The sequence below is a fragment of the Embiotoca jacksoni genome, unplaced genomic scaffold (genome assembly GCF_022577435.1).
Source record: "Embiotoca jacksoni isolate LCO1_2020_lvr unplaced genomic scaffold, fEmbJac1.0.p SCAF_18, whole genome shotgun sequence".
NCBI lineage: Eukaryota > Metazoa > Chordata > Actinopteri > Embiotocidae > Embiotoca > Embiotoca jacksoni.
Genome location: NW_027185318.1, coordinates 9,874,182 through 9,893,017, shown reverse-complemented (window position 1 = coordinate 9,893,017; position 18,836 = coordinate 9,874,182). Strand labels below are relative to the sequence as shown.

Genomic DNA, 18,836 nt, shown 5'->3' with positions numbered 1-18,836 from the left:
AATAATTTTGACAATCAAACTGAGACAAAGAATCTATTTTTGAAACTGGTTTAAGGATCTTATGAGATGTTTCATGTTGGCACATTACGGACAATAATATACAAAATTGGGAATAATAAATTACTTCCAGATACAATTAGGGCTGAATATACTTTTTTTTACCCTTATCATTACATCTTTTATCTTTCTCTCTCGCTCACTTACTCACTCACACAGTTAATGATATACTTGTGAAGCAAGTGAAACAGTGGTCTTACTCTCCTCTATGCACAAACAGAAACATTACTCTTATTGATTTAATAAGGAAGCAATACAAAACTAATAATTTTGACAATCAAACTGAGACAAAGAATCTATTTTTGAAACTGGTTTAAGGATCTTATGAGATGTTTCATGTTGGCACATTACAGACAATAATATACAAAATTGGGAATAATAAATTACTTCCAGATACAATTAGGGCTGAATATACTTTTTTTTTACCCTTATCATTACATCTTTTATCAGTCTCTCTCGCTCACTTACTCACTCACACAGTTAATGATATACTTGTGGGTGAGCAAAGTCTGAGGGTCGACTGATAATGTTCATATTTGTGCAAAAAAAGACAGACGCTCTCACAAAAACATTCCCCACATACACACACACGTACCAGAAGCATAATGCTACTTTAATTTATTTATTTCTTACAGCATCTCTTTTACAAAACAAATAAATCCCAAAACAGGACATTAGTAATGCTCTTTCAAAATGAAGAAAAACAAGAATTAAACAGAATAAAGAATACAGTGGTTTCATCTTTGAAAGGAGAGACCTCAGTGTAATGACCATCAGCATTTTTCCAATGGAAACAGTGAACTCCACGATGGACAAACACGGTATTAATGCCCCATTCACACTTCATCATTAACCACACACACGCAGATGCATGCGTGTGCACACACACACAGGGAAGACAGTGGTTTCTTCAGCTCGGCTCTTTATTGCTAAACTCTGAGCCTGCTCCCCCCAACAGAGATCAGGGAACCTAACTCACAGCAGGAACAGCCACTGTATGGATGTGTAAAAAGTCCTAGAAAATTTAACAAAAAACATGTAATAATTTAACAGAATAAACTTGATTCATGGGATCAGTACATCATTGGGGATTTTTGTTTTTTCTACCACCAAACGTTTGTTTACTGATGACCACAATACGGACAAAACTGCTGTATGTAACGGTGACGTTGCTCCAAAAAAACACAGGGGCAGGAGAATGGTGGCGTTTTTTGGGGGGCTTTTGGTTTTACTTTGAAAACCCAATCAGGACCACGCAGAGGTGGTGCAAAAACAACAGCAACAACCTGGATTAACACTCAGTGTTCGCTACATTATGCACACGCCTTCGGCTCTCTGGCAGTCTTTAAACTAATATTTAAATAAAGTTTAGACCCGCTAATTGCTACATTTTCTTTTCGTAATAGGATGCCTCACTGTTTATTTAGAGCAGTTTTTTCAGTGATATTTTCCATAGGTGATTGTCTTCTACATGATTTGCCCCCAGCTTGTCTCCAGGTGGCTGTTCGTTGATGATTTTAAAGTAAAACTGTGCCAATGTTCTGTTTTAGAGTAACTTTACTCTCATTTTTGTTGTGTATCAGTGGATCTCCTGGTTATTGTCGTAGATTCAGAAGAAAAACTCGAATCTGTACTACAGATTCAATAGTGTTACAAAATATTACTATATGTAGTGATGATTGCACTGTTGGAAGTATCTGGAAGGAAATGGCAAGGTTTTATCATATTTAGTTGCTCCTTTCAAAGAATAAATCTTAAATTTGTTAATGTAAATCTCCATTAGAGGAAACAAATAACATCAGCAATGTGTTAAAAGTTAGATAATAACACACAGACCCCCCCCAAAACCATAACCGTATGGGCAAAAAAAACAACGAAAAAACATTATAATGTGACCGCAGTAATGTCTTGGCCTCCTTTTAAGTTTTGCTTTTGTCATGCTAGGCACTGTACAAACAGTTAGGAGCCAAAATGAGAAGAACCAGGGAGGAGCATGATTCAAAAAGGACACCACAGTTTGCAACAATGAGTGCTTTCACATGCACACAGTATTTGGGATCGTAGCTCATATCCTGTTGAGGTCGTGAACAGGATAAGCTGTTAAAATGCATCTTCTGCTACGGCCACACGGCCGTATCTGTGAACAGCCATAACACTCCTGTGTTAAAGGAAACAGAAACATACCTCAAAAATCAACCACTAATATTGCCTATTTCAAATGCATTGTGTTCAGACACCAACTGATAAACTCCATACTAAGAAGATAATATCATAAATCTGCATGTAAACACACTCAATGTTGCTTTGATCGCATTAAGGTAAAAGTTCACGCACAAAGACTGCTTTACTTGATTCTTGCTGGACATTGATTTCAACGTCCTTTTTTGATTCAGACTTGATGTGAATGGGACTCATTTCAACATCAAGTCAAACATACGCACGCGCGCGCGCGCGCGCGCGCACACACACACACACACACACACACACACACACACACACACACACTGACATAGACTCCTGATTTCAGAGACACAGATGTGCTGTACATTTCATCAAAGACTGACTGACTCCAAACTGTTCCACAGAAAAAGAAAAGAAATGAACAGAATGACGCTCTCATTGTTCATTGAATATTACAGTATATCTGATGCAGCACCTTCAGAGTTTAAAGAGTGAAGAGAGAGAGAGATCATGATGATGATGTGGGAGGGGAGGGGTTGACAGGAGGAGGAAGAAAAGAGGAAGACAGGATGGACCAGTGATTTCATTTTAAAGGGACTCCGACATCATCGTTGCATACGGTTAAAACCCACCTGACAGCGGAGCGTCTCGCCGCATCTCTATCAGTGAAATGCGATCGAATGCTAAATCACAATTACTCGGAACCCGAAAACATGGCGAGGTGAGGAAGTGGGAGAGGAAGGGAGTGACGGAGGAGAAAGAAAATCAATCAGGCCGTCTGCTTTCATCGCCGACATCCAGAGTAGATTTGTCATCTCTCAGCTGTCCTCCCTGCACTGACTGTCATATTCAATAGTATATTTAAATTTAGATTAAATTGCATTCATGTATTGCTTCTCCAGTCTCCGAGGTGTAGTTCCCGGGAATGAGCCCACACAGGGTGGGTAGGTAGGGAAGAAAATGGAGGACATGGGTGTCAAAGGACTGAAAAGATGATTTGATCTACCAGGAAGGAGGGAACGGGCAGAGGAGGTGGGACAAAAGGAAGAAGAGCGACAAAAGGAGGCAGGTGTAAAGTGTATTTTTACAGTACTTGAATACTTGAATGAACTGCTCCATTTGAATAGAAGAGACACAAAAGGGAGGTAAAGAAGAAGAGGAGTTCGAGAGAAAGAGGGAAGAAGAGAATATTTGGAAAGTCAGTGGCACCAGTTTGCCAGTCAGTTGAGTAACGATGGCTTCTGCATGACCCGACTTATTCTACCATAACTCGACCGTTCATTTAAAACTGGTCTTTGTTGTTTTTCTCTAAAATAACTTTTTTGTTCCTACACCGTATTAGTCCCTCCAGTGTTAAAAGAGTTCATTTGCGGCCTCTCGGGTCAGTCGGGTTTCTTTTGTGAGATGTGCGGTGAGCCGAGGTGGGTTGCTGGGCTGGCCGATGGGAGAGTGAGGCAGAGTGGGCAAAGGGAGACATCACCAGTTCATCATAGAGTTTCTGTTGAGAGTCATGAAGAAAACTTGGCTGCTACCTCCCGAACGCACGGATGCAAAGAATACCTGGATGAGAGAACACAGAAACCATTTTCACTAACAGAATAAATAATAACTGCAAACCACACTATCATTATTGTTTTCTCACCTCCCCCAACCAGGTTATGTTTTGATTCACAAATTATATTTCACCTTTTATTGAAGTTAAAAGATGGGGCATTTGGCAATACATCTTATAGTCCTGTAAATGGTTGAAAAGTTCAATAGGTGACAAAAACGTAGGCCATTCTAGAAACACGATGACTCCTTATAACAATCCAAATTCACAGGTACCTGTAATGCGCAGGGAAACATATGTACGTGACAAGTCCATAGCAATTAATAAGACTAACCAAGAATAAGGGAGCACGCCCAGTTCAACTGTGTCTTACCTTGTCATTCCGCTCACACAGGAATTTGAGCCTCTGGGCTCTCTTGTGCATAAAGACTCCATCGAGATGACCTGTCTCCACAGAGCGGATCTCTATGGCTTTCTCACCCCAGCCCATGATCTGATTAGAGTGGATATAGGCTGGAAGAGAGAAAACACAAGACAGGCATTTGTGACAATGTACAAAATATATCTAAAAGTAGATGTCAGCATTTTTAGAAACTGCACTTTAGATACAACTTACTACATTACTACTCATGCACTTAAATTTTGCACTTTGGCAATACCAAGTTATGCAGTGATGCAATGCTGTATTTTTATTGGGCAGTTATTTGTGTTTTTTTCCACAATGCACAGAAATCAGAGGTCACGGTCAACTACTGAGCTGTGCTGTTGAAATTTAAGAGACATTTCAGCAACCGATCCTTGCTGACACAGGAGGTTCTGTGAATTCAAGTTCATGGGGCAGGGATTTATCCACTGAAAAGGCATTTTAAACAAATTGCTAAGCAAAAACACTGGATTTCATAATCCAGAGCATCCACATGCTCTGAAATCTGGAAGCACTTGCAGTCATCTACAAGTGTAATATATCTGGCTGCCACACGGGGGCGGTAAAATGTAATCAATTAATCGTAATTTCCATTTAAACCCATGTCTTTTCTCGTCTTTTACTTTTTGGTCGCTCACTCTTTCTTCCCCTGCTTGTTACTCTCACCTTTCCTTTTACATTTACTATGAATCATCTATGTAAAATCTCTCAAACTTTTACTCTCACTCCCTACAGCTTCTACGGTGCTCCTGCTGAGCAGTTCTGGAGGCCTTCCTGAGAAAGCTGATGTTATAGACTGATTTTTGAATCCAATTAAACCTTAGATGAACTCCCAGAAGCCCAGTTCTCAATACTTTGATCTGTATTGCAATGCACACACACACAGAGGAACTGAAAAGGGTATGAACATACACTGCTGTAGTTATTAAAACCTCTCAACTTCAAGTTTGGTGATTTAATTTAGATCTCTGAACTGGGTATTTATCTATGTTTTAATGAGGACTGGATTGAATTACTTTTTCATGACTTTAATGTTGAGAAGAATCTATTCAAATCAAATGCACATGTGGGAAGGACATACCAACAGAGGTAGGCATCTCTCCCCACTGTAGCACCACGTCCTTGGTGATTCGACCATAGGTGTTGACGTAGACACCCTCATCCTCATAACACAGCAGCATCTCCATTCCATCGGTCTTTGGTAGCACCACGATGGCATGGGGCGTCACCTGGCTCTGGATCTAACACAGATAGACACACAAACATTTCAGAGGCTTTAATTAAATCTGTCACATTTAATCATAATCTACATTAGATTAAAATATTACAGGCGGTCTCATCACTGGAATTTAATGCAGCCGAACTCGGCATCTTTTTTTTTTTCTCGGATCGGCCTACATTTTATAATCCCTTCAAGAGCAGCTAAATATCAGGAGCATTAGTGCATCAAAAGGTTAAAACTTTAGTTTGCTCTTTTGCTTGTTCCATAACAGACACAACATAACATCCGATCTGTGCACTCAAAGTATAGGCTAGAGAGCAACTCTGTTATTTGTGCCACCAGGCTACCATGAGGGGGGACTGAAGTCTACAGTTCAGGAGCACGACAAGTAGTGAAGAAACTCATCTTAGCCCACAAGAAAGCAGCATTATCACAATAACTCAAAAAGCAACATGGCGTGCACCTCTCGCCACACACGAGGAAGTAAATTATTGGATAAACACCCAACAGCAATACCTGCAATACAAATTCCTCTGGCTGTTGAGGCATGTGTGCTTTAATTATGGTTTTGGGTTGAGGTGGCAGCATGTTGCTGGCACTAAAACACAATTTCCCTGAGCCTTGTGATTCGTACTGTGGGTAAAATGAATTTATTCACACACACCACACACACTCTCTTCTGGCTAAGTTATCTGTTAATCTCTCCACTAGTGAAGTGTACTGCACAGAGACGCATGTGGTGCTGCTGCTGTGCATCCATTATGAGGGGGGGTTTCACTAAACAGCTATTGATCTAGTCTAAAGGGTGGATGGACAGGATGTCACCTTCATCTGTTTGGCAAACTGGAGGAGAAGTTGGTGGGGAAGGAGAGAGAGAAGAAGCATGGATGAAAGGTGGAAACAGAAAAAAAAAACCTCAAGAATATTCTTCAATAATAAACTCTGTGATGCACCCCCTGTGCAGCATGTAACATCCGGTTGGATGCATGGTACAGTAGTTCAGACAGTTCCTCACATTTGTATCCTGTGGTTTATATTTACAGAAATATTGCCACTAGATGGAGAGCTTGGCTCAATTGTTTTTGACCTCGATTTGAGTAAACGCATGTGATTAGTGACCTATCACGGAACAAACGAATCTGCGTGCAGTCACCAAACTTGATTTTCATTTAAACATTCTTCCATGAGTGATAAGTAACCACATTTAATTACTATCTGTTAACCTGTCTGTCAGTCTGGTGCAACGCTACAAAGAAGAATGTGAAAATAATATGCTGACTTTTTGGCAGTCAGTCTCTTTGGACAACTTTCTTTCATCTTTGTAATAAGAGAAATTCAATGGTGTGCATTCTGTCTTTTTAACAAATATTGTCCAAGTTCAATGCACCATATTTAGCAAAAAAAAATAAAATAAAAAAAATTATAAAGAGGTGAAGCTCACATTAATTTTTTAATTGTATGACAGCAGATTAATCAAAAATGCAATTTCTAAAGAAAAAGCTTGTCTGATTTCAAAGGTATCTTATTTTCAGCTAAAAATGTAAACAAAAAGGGGAAAGATGAGACTAATCAAAGACGCCGAGCTGGTTTTGCTCGTCCAGGACTCCTTAAGACTATCGCAGTATGAATGCTTCGAAGATAAACCGCACTAGGAATGTTTTTGCCAGAAGCCGATCCTTACGAAACAGCTTATGACTCACTGCTTACCTGGGCACGGACGCAGACTGCAGGTAACAACAAAAGACTTAAAGGAATAAAGAAATACTCCTTGCCATCTAGATTACGTGTTGGCTTTGATTCAAATTCATTGGAGCTGAGAGAGCCGTATTCAGGAAACATGTTTCTTAAAGATAGAATAAAGAGACACACACATACACACACACACACACACACGTATACCAAAACACAGGTCTGCACTTACATGTGAGGGGATGTAGATGTCGTAAGGGTTGCCCGAGTCCACGTCGATGACATGGAAGCCCACGCTGGAGCCGTAGATGACCTTTAACCTCTGACCTTCCTCCACCGTCAGGTCAACCAGCTGGGGGCGATGCTGCAACTCAGTGAATGACTGAAAGTCAAAGAATGAGAGACAGACGGGGGAAGAGAGAGAAAGTTAAAAGGAAGCGAACAAAGGGATAAAGTCATGGTTAGAAATTAAGCTTAAAAAGATGCAGGGCCTACATTCATATGCTATATATTTATTTTGTACATAGACATTCAGTTCACATACATGTGTCCAGTGTGAATGTTTGTGAGCATGAATGTGTTTACAGTGTGTGCATGTTTGTACTTCTGTACCTTAAAGGCCATGAACTTGTGGTAGGGTTTGGGAGCCCAGGCATAGATTTCCACAGAGTTCTTAAGAGCAATCACCAGGAACTTAATCCTCTCATATTTAACTGGAGACAAGACAAAGATGTGCACACATTTTAGCACATTATTAATTAAAAGCGCCATTCATTGTATCACTTGAACCCTTAAACAACAGGACCAGGTATATATAACGTATATTAGATTATATTTATTGAATAGTGTATCACTATTTAATTTAAATTAATTATTATGTTTTATTTTAGGTTTCTCAGCATTAGGTCAGAATTTCTTTGGGTCTAAATCTGCTGCAGCGAGACATTTGTTGTTTTATTTGATCTATGTATGAAATTTTACAGAACACTGTATCATACCCATAGATTTTCCTTCCTTGTTTGTGATGGCACTGTATCTGCCTGCACGGATGTCACCTAATTGGTCTTTTCGTGTTAAAGATTTTCCCGGTCGGTTAGAAGATGGCCTTTCATCCAAAATCCTTCACATCAAACCTCACCCATACACATACAAACACATTCTTACCAACTTTATAATGCACACAGCCCTCAAGCTCTCCAACGGTAATCCAACCCTGCTTCTTCTCTACTTCTGGGTCGTTGTGTAATATTCTGTTCCTCAGCCAGGACAAATAGTAGACACGCAACTTGTTCTTTTTCCCTTAAGAGTGGAAAGATAAACACAGATATGACAAACACATTTAAAACTGGCAGATTATCAGCTACTGTGACTCATTTAGTTGACTTAGACTTGTACTTAAAAAAACAAAAACAACAAAAAAAAAAACCGTTAAAAAAATTATTTCCTTATCTATTTTGCACTTTTAGTATTTTCTCCATATTTTCAGTTGAGAATAAAACACCTATTGATGAGTAAAATAAATAAGATACTGAAGGTACAGTACCAATCTATCTCTGGATATATAGATGCCATATTAACATGCGTATCAAACAATTATTGTTAGGACCTCCCTTAACAACTGAGATATAAATGCATATCAGAAAAAGTTTAATATAATCCGCATTCAGATATGAGCACAGTGCGAATATTATATCTACCAGATATGGTGACGAGCACATTGAGTCCCTCCAGCACATCCATCTGTAGGAAGCGCCGTCTAGTAATCAGGTTATAGACTTTTCCCTGTCCACTTCTGTCCAGCAGCATTAGACCATTCTCTGTCCCCACAAGCAGGTTCACACCTTAACACAACACATGTACACACACACACACAAGTCAGAGACACAGAAAGACAAACAAAAAAGCAGATGTGGGGATATTTAGAAAAGAGGATTTTCTTGTGTAGCAGGGAGAATAAAGGATGTATCGCCGTACCCCAGAGTGCAGCACACAGGATCTCAGAGTTGAAGCGTTTCTTGTATTTACGGATCTCCGGTGTGTCGCTGTGAGGTCTGATGTTGGTCGGGTTGACATTCACCACGGAGATCTTTCTGGCTTCGTTTAGTCGGGCCTGCTCCTGCCTCAACAGCTCATTGGCAAACATGGCTGGGGTACCACAGAAGGAGACAAAGATGGAGAGAAGAATATGTGATCAGTATTTTGACAACTGTGTTGACATTAAGGGGCAAAACCAGCATGAACACAGTTCATTTCAAAACACAACTCACTAACTGACTGAGGAACAACTGTTTCATGTTGAGAACAAGACGGTAAGTGTCAACAATCCTGCGCTTCACTCGTACCTGCTGCTGAGTTCTCATTGTCGTCACCTGGAGAGGTTTGATAGACCCGTGGATCAACAAATGGAGTAAATGATGCTTCGGACCCGCCCACACCAAACTGTAAGACACCAAACAGTCTGTTCAGCAATATGCTGCATACAGTATATGGACATAAATACACCTTATTTCCAGGAGTGGGTGTTAATGTGTATGGTTGTGTGATATCTGTCTGTGTCTGACCTCAGCCATGTCGCTCAGTTCCTGCAGGGCTGTGGTGGGTGTGGCAGAGGGAGAGTTGCTCTGCTGCACCAGGTCAGGGAGGTTACCATGGTTACTGTGATTCCCGAACCCATTACTCTCAGTGTGACCACCTCTTCTCCTCTCCTCTGCCTGAGAGACAGAAAACTATATGTCAGAATCAAAGGAATTTTACAGGAACGCGAGGAGAAAGGAAAAAGGAAGTGGTGAGGAAAAGGAAAATTGACGATTAAACAATATTTTCTCTTTTCTGTCTTAATTCATGTGGCCTGTGTGTGTGTGTGTGTGTGTGTGTGTGTGTGTGTGTGTGTGTGTGTGTGTGTGTGGTGTGTGTGGTGTGTGTGGTGTGTGTGTACACATTCTTCACCTCTCTCATCACGAGAGTACCGTCCTTGGAGCTATTATAGGAATCTCCCCGGGAGTCCTCCGTCAGCCCTCCATACGACTCACCACTGCTCTGCACTGCTGGCCTGTAACACACGCGCACACACATACACACTTGATCAAGTGATTCCGCTAAAGCTATACTGACAAGCTACTGGCATGGTGCATATTCCTAACACATGCATATCCCAATATAAATGAACACTGACAGGTCAGGCTTGCTAAAACAGAGAGGGAGGGCAAAATAAAAACAGAGACGACAACTTACATGATGCGAGGGATGTCGCTAACAGCAACAGTCCCATCGTGCCCCACAGTCTCCCCGTCGTCATCACTGCTCTCTGATTCTTCGCTAGAGGATGAGTAGTCCGTCACCTTCATCACAACACAAGTACAAACAAAAATGTCCTTAAAAAAAAAAGAACACCCTCTGAGCAACAACACTGAGAAGATAAGCTACTTATTAGGGTTGTAGCTGAATTACCTCCACAACTCATTTGAACTCTGCACAGTTTAAAAAAAAAAAATCTCAATGTTTTTATAATGGAATTATTCAAATGACTTTGTGGATGTTTTGACGACTTGCTTTGTTTGGACTGTGCACACACACATGCACACACACACGTCTGTGGGAAAGACAATTCACATTCTCCCCTTTTACACTATTCTAGTCATGAACACAGTGCATCAAATTTGGCCACCAAAGGCAAAGAAGTAGACTGCAAGTGGGAAACATGAATGTAAAAGAATTCACAGGAGGAAAAGGCTACAAAAAACAAAAACAGAATTGGACATTTGACAGATGAAAGAAACTGACAATAAACAACAAACAGCCTTGAAACAAGGATTAATGAAACCAGAGGGTGAAGATGGTCAGATCGTGATAGATCACAAAGAAATTGATTTGGTAAAGCGTGCAAGAACTGTGCACTGTGGTGCTATTTGCTTTTGCAGCAGTTGAACTTGTTTAATCATATCAGCATATCACATAAATAGCTCGGCCTACAAGTTTTTGTCGACCCTGTCCTGCACACAAGTGTAATGTGAGAGAAGTTTCTCGCCTCAGGAACAGAATGTCACAGGACAGTTTGGAAGGTGACGGAGAAAGTGATCCTAACGAATCTGGACTCTGATAATGTGATTGATAAGATTGCAGAGAAAAGCCAGCTCCCTCGGAGCTTGTTTACTACATAAAGGGACAACACATGTATTTAGTATTATAGATTATCTTCTACTGTAATACACATTGTGGCTGTGCGGCGCTATTTTCATATTCTGGTGGATGTATTGTATTATTATGCACTTCCTTAATCTCGAGCCTATGTATTTGTGCCTTTAAGGGAGCTTCTTACGTTACAGCACCTAGCGCTTTGATATTCGAAATATCACATGCCAGCGCTATTGTTTGTAACCAGTCCGTCACTGTATCTTTCTCCTCATTATCATTATTATAAGTGTCATTGCACCTTCACTGGAGGTCTGCTTCCCTCCTCGACCCTCAATTCTCTGAGTTCCTTAGCCAGTGCACTTAAGTCCTGTAACAAGAGACAAAAAATAAGAGAAACAGGAACAGTTGTTTAGTTCATCAGGTCTGTATCATCAGCCTAAGAACCTGAGGAGTGAGAGACCGAATCACATACAAGGGCAAGGGCAGCAGAGAGGATCAAAGAGTCGGACAAACCATCAGCATCATGACAAGAGGTCAACTAATTTGTTGTCAGACAGGCATCTGGGCCTGTAAACTTACTGGAAGTGTCATGGAATAATAGTGCTGATTTGAAAGCACCTTTTTTTGTAGCTTAGCGTGTACATTTTTTTTTCTGACACAAGGAGTGATCACAATCAGCACTTTTATTCGCTCACAATCAAATATTAACTTTAAGAACACAGGTCAGAAGAAGAGAAAGAGACAGATAGTCAAGCTTGATGTACTATTGGAGGGCAGCATTGCTCTGGTCCCTCCTCTACCAATCACCCCCATGCCAGCTGGCCCATGGTTCCCCCTTTTCCCCCCCTCCCCATCACACCAGCCGATGGATCAGACCAAATCATGCAGACGGGGAGGGGGGAGGACCGTCATACGTGGTGGGCTTACCAGCTCCTCCTGACCAGTAACCGTGACAACAGAGAAACAGGAAAAGAGATTCAGAGACTGTTCAGGTGCTTGGCAGTTCAGCTTACACACATTTGCACTCGCACACACGCGCACACTCTCAGGTATGTGTGTGGGAGCACACATGCACTGCCATTGCCATTACACCCTGATGTTTCAGAGTTAAATTTAACAGTCATCTTGTTGACAACCAACTCCACCATGCCGGGGGAAGAAGAGGAGCTCTGATGATCGAGGCAAAGGAAAACCAGGATAAAGTAAAAGGGGTCTCGATTGTCACTAACCTCATCTATGGCTTTCTTATAGCTCTGAAGAATGAAACGAGAAAGACAGAGGGAGGCAGAGAAAGAGAGAAAGACCAGGTGAATAGTAGAAGAAAAAAAAAGAAAGAAGTGGAGGCCTGTAAAAGACTCCCAGAGAGGAGATCGCTGCGATAGAAAGTGGATCTGAGTGTGTGTGTTTTTGTGTGTGTGTGTGTGTGTGTGTGTTGCAAGACTTACAGCAGGTCTGCTGGGTCTAGCTGATTCACGACCCTCCTCCTGTTTAGGTTTCGCTTCCTGATTGGCTCCTGGAGGGGATGCTTCCGGCTTGGTTTGACCTATTAGAACAAAAATGTAAATTAAAAAGAAGATTAGATATCAGTTTCAAAGGGCTTTCCTAAGCAGTTTGTCTAAAAAGTTTCAATCTAAGTTTTTCCCATTAATATGAAGAATATGACCCTTAAAAAAAATAAAAACACACAATCTTTTGTATTTTCTAAGCCTGTATTGTCACTGTCACATAATTAAAATGTTGATTGCCTACCATCAGCACAATTACAAAATAACCTCCATCAAACATAAAGAAAAACGTATCCATACTTGAACTTCTCTCTATGCCGTGTGTTTTAGAGCGAGATCCATGCATATCTCAGGTATCCCTCTGGCCTGTTGTTTGACACATCCCTCTACACCCCTCTCTATCTCCCTATCTCATTTCCTCTCCTCCATCTCTCCGGAGGCTAAGAGCAATAGGGCACATCAGACAGGTTGATCAGAGCAGAACTGCGGCTGACAATGTCCCGCTGATTGCCTCTGAAGCCATGTGAGTGTATGCGGATGTTTCTGTGGTTCTCCGTCTGCATTTGCACTAAATCATGTACACACACACACCAATCTTTAATGGTTTACAATAAAGTGCAAATTTACATCTACCCGTTTGTGCATGTTTCTACGAGTGTGTCTCATGTGTTTCAGAGTTTTCGAGTAAGTTTTAATACCTCTTCTCTCGGCTGAGCCTCCCTGAGATGAAGGGGAGGAGGAAGATGAGGAGTTGGAGGAGGTTCTTTGCAGCATGGCATCCAGAGAGAGCTCCGAGCGCCGCAGGTCCGGGTTACTGAAGCAGGAGGAAAATATTTTCACATGCATTGTTATGTACTCGTCATAAACTTAAGCAACTAATTGCAAAAATAGAGTCAGTGCAGTGTGGTGGAATCAATAGCTTCTGCGGCAGAAGGTATTTTAAGCTACACAATAAAAAAAGATTTAGATTGAAACACACAGGAATAATACCTGTAAACTATTATAGTTTAAAAAAAAAAAAAAAAAAGATGAAAGTTTGCTACTTTGGGCTTTACCTGGCCCGTATGAACTGAGAACCTGTGCGAGGGCCCAGACCTACTCCTCCATTAGGGGAGTTCTTCCTGACCAGGGCTGGGGAGATGGAAGTGGTCCTCTGGGGGACCTGGACACACAGAAAAAAAACACAAACACTAGATAAGCACAGCTGCTACAACTGAGAAGAAAAAGAAGTTCAAAGTTTGTATCTTTAATGCTTTTTCTTTTTAAATGAATACACTGGTAATCCATGTAGAGACATGGTGAAACACAAAGACTGGACCACCTAGCTGTGGGCATGACACTCTAAATTAGTATGTGCACCTGCTTAGTAATGATGATTGCCTTGTAGTGTCACACATGTCCAATAGCAACAAAGGCTCTAAAAAATAATACCAGGGTGTGGCAAGTGAAGTATTTCACTTTTCTTATATTAGTCAGCTGCTAAAGTCGAGCTCCTTTTTTCAGTTTTGAAAAAGCTGATTAAAGATCTCGCAAAACTGGATCTTTTTTTTTTTTTTACTGTGGTTTAAACACGTTTTCAATTACCTCACTTGACTGAAGAGGGCAATATTCTAAATATGGTTACACCATACAGCTTCATTCAGATTTCAATTAAAACAAATCAGAACAAGACTCGATTGAAACCTCTTTTATGGCTGGACAATGCATGAAACGCTGGAGGGCTTTTAATTTGAAACCAGGACTTTTAACTTGACACAGGAAGTCGCAGCATTTAGCTGACCATTGGTGCAACTTCATTAATCAGTCACATGGTATTTAGCTAAGCAGTGGGGTAACTTTATCACTCAGTCAGCCATTCAGTTAGTAACACGCAGTCGTGTTTACTGGGCTGATCCTGCTGTTGTGGTCAACAGCAACAGCCAAAGACTAGACATAATCAAATCCACATTTAACACTCTACTACTTTCCACAAGATCTAGGTACAGTTAATCTAAATCAAACAAGGTAAAACAATAAATTAACAACATAATGAAAATGTTACATCAGCAGTTATTGTCAGTCGTCCTTTCTGACTGTGATTCTCAACCTTGGGTGGGATGTCCTCCTCTCTCAGCCACGCAGTTCTGTCCCGATCCCTGTCCCTTTCCCTCTCCCGATCCCGTTCCTCCCTGCCGGTGACGCGCAGCGGGGGTCCCGGGGTGTCAGAAGTGGGGTCCGAGTTCTGACGGGGCATCTCGGGCCTGGGGGAGCCCACACTGACACCACCCTCACTCAGAGCCGAGCCCGTCTGATCTTGCAGAGACTGAGAGCCAGACATGGAGCTGGAGTGGGTCTTCACTGGAATTAGGTGAGCCATCTGTGGGAGGGACAGGATGGAGGAAGAGGCAGAGTTGAGTGGATGGGAGAAGAGGGGAGAGGGGGGAAAGAAGGATGAAACAGTGTTCGATGGTGAAAATGGAGATTTGTGGGGGAAAGATAGGACAATGGTAGGACATGGATTAGAAGAGAAAAAGAGTGGCAGAAAAGAAGGAGACAAAAAACAGAAAAAGAGAATGACTGAGACGGAGACCTGAACTTGAAAGAAGGGTAGGAAAAGGTTTGTGATTATTTGTCTGGAAGTACTGGTCTCCAGGAAACACACCAAACATTCACATGCTTCCTTTTGCACGCGCACACACACACACACACACACACACACACACACACACACACACACACACACACACACCTGTGGTTCGATGGAGCGGTGGATGGGTGGGGTGCGGGCAGGCTGCATGCCCCCACTGCTGAAGGACTCGGAGCGGGGAGGGAGGGAAGGGTCGGAGATGCGGTTGGACACTTTGTGCTGCAGCGCTGGGGAGCTCTGTCTGTTCAGCTTAGATCGCTCCTCCACCTGAGACAGGTCACATACCACTATCACTCACAGCCCAGCACACAGCACAACCAATCACCACGCTTGACCAGCTATGGGTATCACACCTTCCCCCCATGCCCACTACAAGTAACGAGACAATATTAACGTCACTCAACTCTGTGGGACAATAACTATAACGTGATATTTAACCGATTCAATTGTTGATGATTCAAAAGAGATTCTTTCTTCAGTATAGTTTTCCCTCTCCGGACCAGCTTTTAAGTTTCTGACTCATTGTTATTTGCAACGATCTCTTAACCCAACCGTATACTTCCACAGAAACCCTTGACAAAGCAATATCTAAAATCTTAGCTGGAAGGTTGATGATGCCAATGTGACACATACAGATTAGTTTCCTTTGCCATCCACCATTGCTTAGTCTTTGTTTTCCCTTTGTCTTCATGTCCCACATACAGTTGAGGAGCATAAGAGTGTCTGATGTCTATAGGGAAAGGTCAAGTATAATCCCTGATCTCCTTTAGCAGACACCAAATGTAAAACCAGAATAATGGGAGCCAGTATGTGCAAAAGCAGTTGCACACATACCAAACCATGTTTCATAGTTCTTGTGAACATGGAAGTTTCCGTGTCTGTTTCTGTTGATGTGCGGGAGTGCTCATGTGTCGATGCAAACGTGCGCTAAATGTTTGTGTGTGAGGACGGCAGAAAGCTCCTCTTGCCAGCATAATCTGATTATCAGATTATCTGATGTGCAGTAAGAGAAGGCTCTAAGGAATGCTTCCAGCTGCCAAAATCATACTTTTCCACTCAATGTAATCAGCGGTAGGTTGAGTCATAACTCAGCAGGACATAGTTTTGATGGCCACCAGGTAAACATGCACGTGCAGTGAGAACTATCTCCTTTTTTTGAGGCTTTAAGTAATTCCACATGAGCTCATAATCTAGCACGATTAATCAAGATTATGACCTGGGTCAAAACAACTATGCAATACTGTGCCATTTCCCAAATCGGTGTTAGTTGACTGCTAGGAAGCTAACTACAGTCTTGCAACTTTGAAATCTACGACGGCAGAGAAGTTCCCAAACATTTTGTTAGTTGTTCGCGTGAGAGGCAACTACTGAAGAAGGAATCAGGTGTAGACTAACAGAAGCAAAGAAGTAATGGAAAAGAAACATTTGGTGGTTCAGGAGAAGTACTGCTCAAAGCTTGAAGAGTCTGATCTGTGGAGGCAGTGTACAGTCAACGTTAGCATTACTTTGATTGACCTACAAGAAATAGAGAGATTACTGTTAGTAGACCCCTTTAAAGAAGAAAAACTTTTTGGGTAGTCTTCTTCATTTTGTGCGTTCGGGTTTGTCATCAGTTTACCACCCAAAAACTCTTTCTACTATGGAGGAAAAAAAGTGTAGGAGGAAGTTAATTGTGGACAATACTGCATCTACATCAAGAAAAAAAACACAGAAAATGATGCGGAAGGAGAACAGATGGATGACAGAAGGTATCTTCTGATGATTCACGTTTGTTCCCACCACCACCACTTGGCCAGCACCCATCACCAAGCTAAGATTTGATTGACTGGTTGACTGACCTAAAAGGAAGCTGGGATGGGTGGGTTTCCACGATGTCATCGAAACCCAATATGTCTAAGATTGGGCCCACCAAGGTGCACTGTGGGGAACTGGGTGATGAGGGTCATAAGGGGGCTGGCAGTGTGGGGCATTGGTACAGGGTTATATTTAACTAAACTACCTATAAATCAAGCTATTAGACTTTCCCTGAACATCAGCCTCTCTCCTCTGGATCTCAATTCCAGTAGTGAAAATTTGGAGTATAAAAAGGGATCATTCAAATAGTATAAAATTAGTAAATTAATGTGTAGTTTACAATAAAACAGATTAATAGCATATTTACAGCATGTATTGTCTTGTACTTCTATATTTGTGAGGACTTTGAGACCTAAAAAGTGTATTTCTGAAAAGTGAGAACAAGGGCTGGGTATCCTTAAAAACTTTTTTTTATATAGCATTACCCATACTTTGACTTATAGACCGGTTCCTGAACCAAACTTTTTTTTAATACCAATTTATGAAATGTATTTTACACATTACGGTACAAATCTTTAGTTCATACAGTTCAGAGGGGGACATTGTGGCCAAGGTTGTTTTCTGTAGCTACAATTAACAGATTACCTGCAAATGCCTAACATGCAAGTTAAGGGCCTGACAGGCAGGAATATTTTGATAATGGTATAGAAGCAATTTGGTGGATGCCAGTATCTAAGCATTGTATTAAATTTTGCGTTCATCGTCATCAAATGGACACTATATTTTAGAGCTACATAATAAGTGTGTGCATTTAAACCTTCTTGTGGTATCAACCAGTAAGAACCAGCTGAGGATAGAGACTCAGATGTAATGGCTAGGGCTTGGCGAATGCATTATTTAAATTCCAAATATAGAAGTACAAATACGAGAGTGTGTGTGTGTGTGTGTGTGTGTGTGTGTGTGTGTGTGTGTGTGTGTGTGTGTGTGTGTGTGTGTGTGTGTGTGTGTGTGTGTATGCGTGTGTGTATGCGTGTGTGTGTGTGTGTGTATGCGCGTGTCTGTCTATCTGTATGTTCCTATATACTTGGGCTTTGGAGAAGGGTCTAGCTCTCTGCTCCGACAAATCTGATAGCAATCTGGGTCTGGGATCCAAAGGGAGAGCCTCGTGGGGAGCAGCGAGGTGTAGAGGCAGGTGAGCGGAGGATTTCCTTTGGAAAAAGGAGCTTGGCAGAGGAAGGTGGAGAGAATTTATTGGCTGTGTTGGACCAAAGATTTTCAGGAGAGAATGGAGGGGAAAGGGGACTGCTGGAGTTTGATCTTGAGGATGTGGAGGAGCGCAAGGGTGAGTTTTGTCGAGAGAGGCACAACCAAGAATCTGAGTTGTTGGGAACGTTTTCGGAGGAGCGACTGTGAGCCAAGTTGGGTCGGACTAAGTTTTTGGGTGCAAAAGCACTAAGGTCACACATAGAGGAGCTACCTCTATCTTGTCTGTCAACACTCCTGCTTTGATCATAAGAAGGGCAAAGGAAGCTGTTGTTATGAGGGACTTGGAGAAGATTGCCACTCCATGATGAAGGTGAGTGGGAGTTTCTGTGTCTAGGTAGGGCAGAATAGAGAGAGTTTACAGGGAAGGATTGAGAAAGGGGGTCAGTTTC

The 18,836-nt window shown here is 41.7% G+C and overlaps 1 protein-coding gene across 16 annotated transcripts in view; it reads right to left on the bottom strand.

Annotated features, from left to right (window-relative positions):
• Positions 1–660: 660 nt before the first annotated feature.
• Positions 661–18,836, bottom strand: part of tnika (TRAF2 and NCK interacting kinase a) — a 62,184-nt gene continuing 44,008 nt past the window's right edge. For 4 of the 16 annotated variants that reach the window (XM_069152667.1, XM_069152670.1, XM_069152671.1 and 1 more), the window contains 19 exons: positions 15,490–15,654; positions 14,803–15,117; positions 13,817–13,923; positions 13,460–13,575; positions 12,702–12,799; positions 12,486–12,509; positions 11,555–11,623; positions 10,357–10,463; positions 10,072–10,174; positions 9,687–9,836; positions 9,468–9,564; positions 9,100–9,270; positions 8,823–8,966; positions 8,290–8,424; positions 7,738–7,838; positions 7,358–7,507; positions 5,296–5,455; positions 4,164–4,303; positions 661–3,798 (listed from right to left, as the gene is read on the bottom strand). In XM_069152667.1, the coding sequence (XP_069008768.1) occupies positions 3,715–3,798; positions 4,164–4,303; positions 5,296–5,455; positions 7,358–7,507; positions 7,738–7,838; positions 8,290–8,424; positions 8,823–8,966; positions 9,100–9,270; positions 9,468–9,564; positions 9,687–9,836; positions 10,072–10,174; positions 10,357–10,463; positions 11,555–11,623; positions 12,486–12,509; positions 12,702–12,799; positions 13,460–13,575; positions 13,817–13,923; positions 14,803–15,117; positions 15,490–15,654 (2,436 nt within the window). In that variant the 3' untranslated portion in view covers positions 661–3,714. The remainder of the gene's footprint in view (positions 3,799–4,163; positions 4,304–5,295; positions 5,456–7,357; positions 7,508–7,737; positions 7,839–8,289; positions 8,425–8,822; positions 8,967–9,099; positions 9,271–9,467; positions 9,565–9,686; positions 9,837–10,071; positions 10,175–10,356; positions 10,464–11,554; positions 11,624–12,485; positions 12,510–12,701; positions 12,800–13,459; positions 13,576–13,816; positions 13,924–14,802; positions 15,118–15,489; positions 15,655–18,836) is intronic. The other 12 variants (XM_069152669.1, XM_069152672.1, XM_069152674.1 and 9 more) reach the window with 6 other exon arrangements.